This window comes from Scylla paramamosain, chromosome 36 (genome assembly GCF_035594125.1).
Source record: "Scylla paramamosain isolate STU-SP2022 chromosome 36, ASM3559412v1, whole genome shotgun sequence".
In the NCBI taxonomy this organism is placed as follows: Eukaryota; Metazoa; Arthropoda; class Malacostraca; order Decapoda; family Portunidae; genus Scylla; species Scylla paramamosain.
In genome coordinates this window covers 14,441,908-14,444,407 of record NC_087186.1, presented here as the reverse complement: position 1 = coordinate 14,444,407, position 2,500 = coordinate 14,441,908, and the positions used below count along the sequence as shown (strand labels likewise).

At 51.9% G+C, this 2,500-nt stretch overlaps 1 protein-coding gene across 1 annotated transcript in view; it reads right to left on the bottom strand.

Moving 5' to 3' along the window:
* LOC135090814 (uncharacterized) overlaps window positions 1-2,500 on the bottom strand; it is a 9,727-nt gene that overhangs the window by 1,944 nt on the left and 5,283 nt on the right. Inside the window, exons 3-4 of the mRNA XM_063987881.1 lie at window positions 1,103-1,888; window positions 1-203 (exon numbers count right to left, since the gene is read on the bottom strand). The exon at window positions 1-203 is cut by the window's left edge and continues 100 nt beyond it. Of these exons, the coding sequence (XP_063843951.1) occupies window positions 1-203; window positions 1,103-1,888 (989 nt within the window). The remainder of the gene's footprint in view (window positions 204-1,102; window positions 1,889-2,500) is intronic.

Below are 2,500 nucleotides of genomic sequence, written 5' to 3'. Positions count from 1 at the left end.
CCATTATTCTTCTGGAAACACTGGAAGGTGGAGTCAAGGAGGAGAACACTAAGGCGATCTGGCTCCTCCTCCTCCTCCTCCTCCTCCTCCTTCAGCTCCTCCCCTTGAAAACCCCCAGGCAGGTCCTCCTCGTAGTCATAAGCCACTCTGTACTGCTCCCTGGACCCCTGAGCCTCCAAGTCGTAATGGTCGTTGCTGGAATACTGGAAAGGAGGAGAAGGAACGTAGTGGTGGTGGTGGGTGGTGGTGGTGGCGATGATGTTTTCTCCTACTTCTCTTCGTTCTCAATATTTTTTTTTCTCTTTCTCCTTTCTCTTTTCGTTATCTTTCTCTCTCGTTCTCATTCTCTCTCTTTCTCTCCCTCCCTCCCTGCTCCCCTCTCATCTCCATTTCCTCCCTCATCAATCACCCCTTCTCTATTACTGTATTCTACCTCCCCTCCTCTCTTCCTTCCCTAACTTTCTCTCCGTTTTTGTGTATTTACTTTTGCCGTCACACCTCCTCCTCCTCCTCCTCCTCCTCCTCCTCCAGGTAGACAGGTGGAGGAAACGTGGTTAGAAAGCTTGGCCGTGACGCAGACAGGAAACTCTCAAAAGAAAAGTGATTCCTGCCTTTACAGATGGTTCCTCTCCTCCTCCTCCTCCTCCTCCTCCTCCTCCTCCTCATTGTTGCAGGAGAGGAATGAGGAGTGGTTTCAGGAGGAGGAGAAGGAGGAAGAATAGGAAGAGGAGTGGGCTGGAGAAAGAGGAAGGTCGAGCAGGAAGAGGAAGAGGAAGAGGTGTAGTATTAGTGATAGGAGGGGGAAGAGAGGATTGAGGAGGAGGAGAAAGAAGATGAAGAAGAGGAAAAGAAAGATAAAGAAGAGCAGTAGTAAGAGAAGGAGAAGGAGGAAGAGAAAATTGCGGAGGAGGAGAAGAAAGAAGAAGAAGAAGAGGAGGAGGAGGAGGAGGAGGAGGAGGAGGAGGAGGAAAGAAAGTTACACGTTCCTGATACATACCACCACCGCCACCACCACCACCACCACTTTCCTTCACTTGGGCAACGCTCACACCTGCGCCTCTCATCTCATTCACACCTGAGGGCGCACCTGGCTTTCACTCACCAATGGGAGCTCATTAGGGTGTGTGGTGCGGCGGTAGGGTATCTGGGAGTACTGGGGTGGGCGTGGGCGGGAGGAGATGGGCGGGGATCTTGAAGGGCGGGGCGCTGAGACCACGTCCACTACATCCTGGCTCTCCTCGTACTGGGGAGACGCGAAATGGGGGACTTGGGTGTTGACTTGCTGTCTGTCCCCCCCTGAGTACTGAGGGTACCGGTTCTCAGGTCTCTGGTTCTGGTTGGGGTTCTGGTTCTGGTTATTTGGGGCTTGTAGCTGCAGCTCCTCCTCTTGCAAGGGCGTCACGTCGGCCACTGGAACGTCCTGGAACCCTGGCTGTGATGCTGGAGGCGCCGGTTGCTGCTCCTCCCTCATCTCCGGGGCCTGCGTCTGTTCTGGAATATCTGGGTACTCGAATGTCTCTGGAATCTCGTACGGCGTGTCCTCCCCATCACTGTTGCCTTCCTGGAATGCTGGAATCATGCCCTCATGTTCCGGAGCGTCTTCTAAAGGATAATCAAATATTTCTTCCTGGAAATCAGACCTGTCGAGGGAAGTACTTAAGGGCACATGATCAAGAGGTAGCGAGGTGGCATCTACTGCAGGGCCCACGTCAGGGAGGCCTTGGAAGCGTTCCACGTGGCCGTCAGGAGTGTCCCTAGGCGCGGGGGCTCCAGGAAGAAGGGCGAGGCGTCCAGGAGATGGCTGTGTTCTCCTCCTGCTGGGGTGATGCACGCCAGGGCCAGTATTGTTGCTGCCACCGTCACCACAGTCATGATTCCTGTGGTTTACCTGCAATTGAAAAGTTTTATTAGGTGTGTCTAGGTGGTGGTGGTGGTGGTGGTGGTGGTGTGTGTTTATTGTGAATGTTTGTTGTTTAGCTGTGTGTGTGTGTTGTTGTTGTTGTTAGTGGTTATTCTGATGTTATTACTACTGCTACTGCTACTTCTACTACTTCTACTACTACTACTACTACTACTACTACTACTACTACTACTACTACTACTACTACTACTACTACCACACCTGACTGGAAGGGAAAACAAGACAGGCAGGTGAGGAAATCGCTTTCACGGCCCGACTCCTGACACGCCCACGCACAAATTACGTACAGTGTGTGTGTACGTACTTGCTTACGTACACACACGTGCTCGATTTCACGTGCATCGATTCGCTTGCGTCATGTACACACACACACACACACACACACACGTAATGACACGCGCACATTCACACGCACACGTAAGAGTGTCTCTATTTGACCAGTACCAGTTACACACAAACACACACACACACACACACACACACACACACACACACACACACACACACACACACACACACACACACACATTCACTTACCGGCTCACTCACGTGGAAACACAAAGCAGAATAGCGATATGA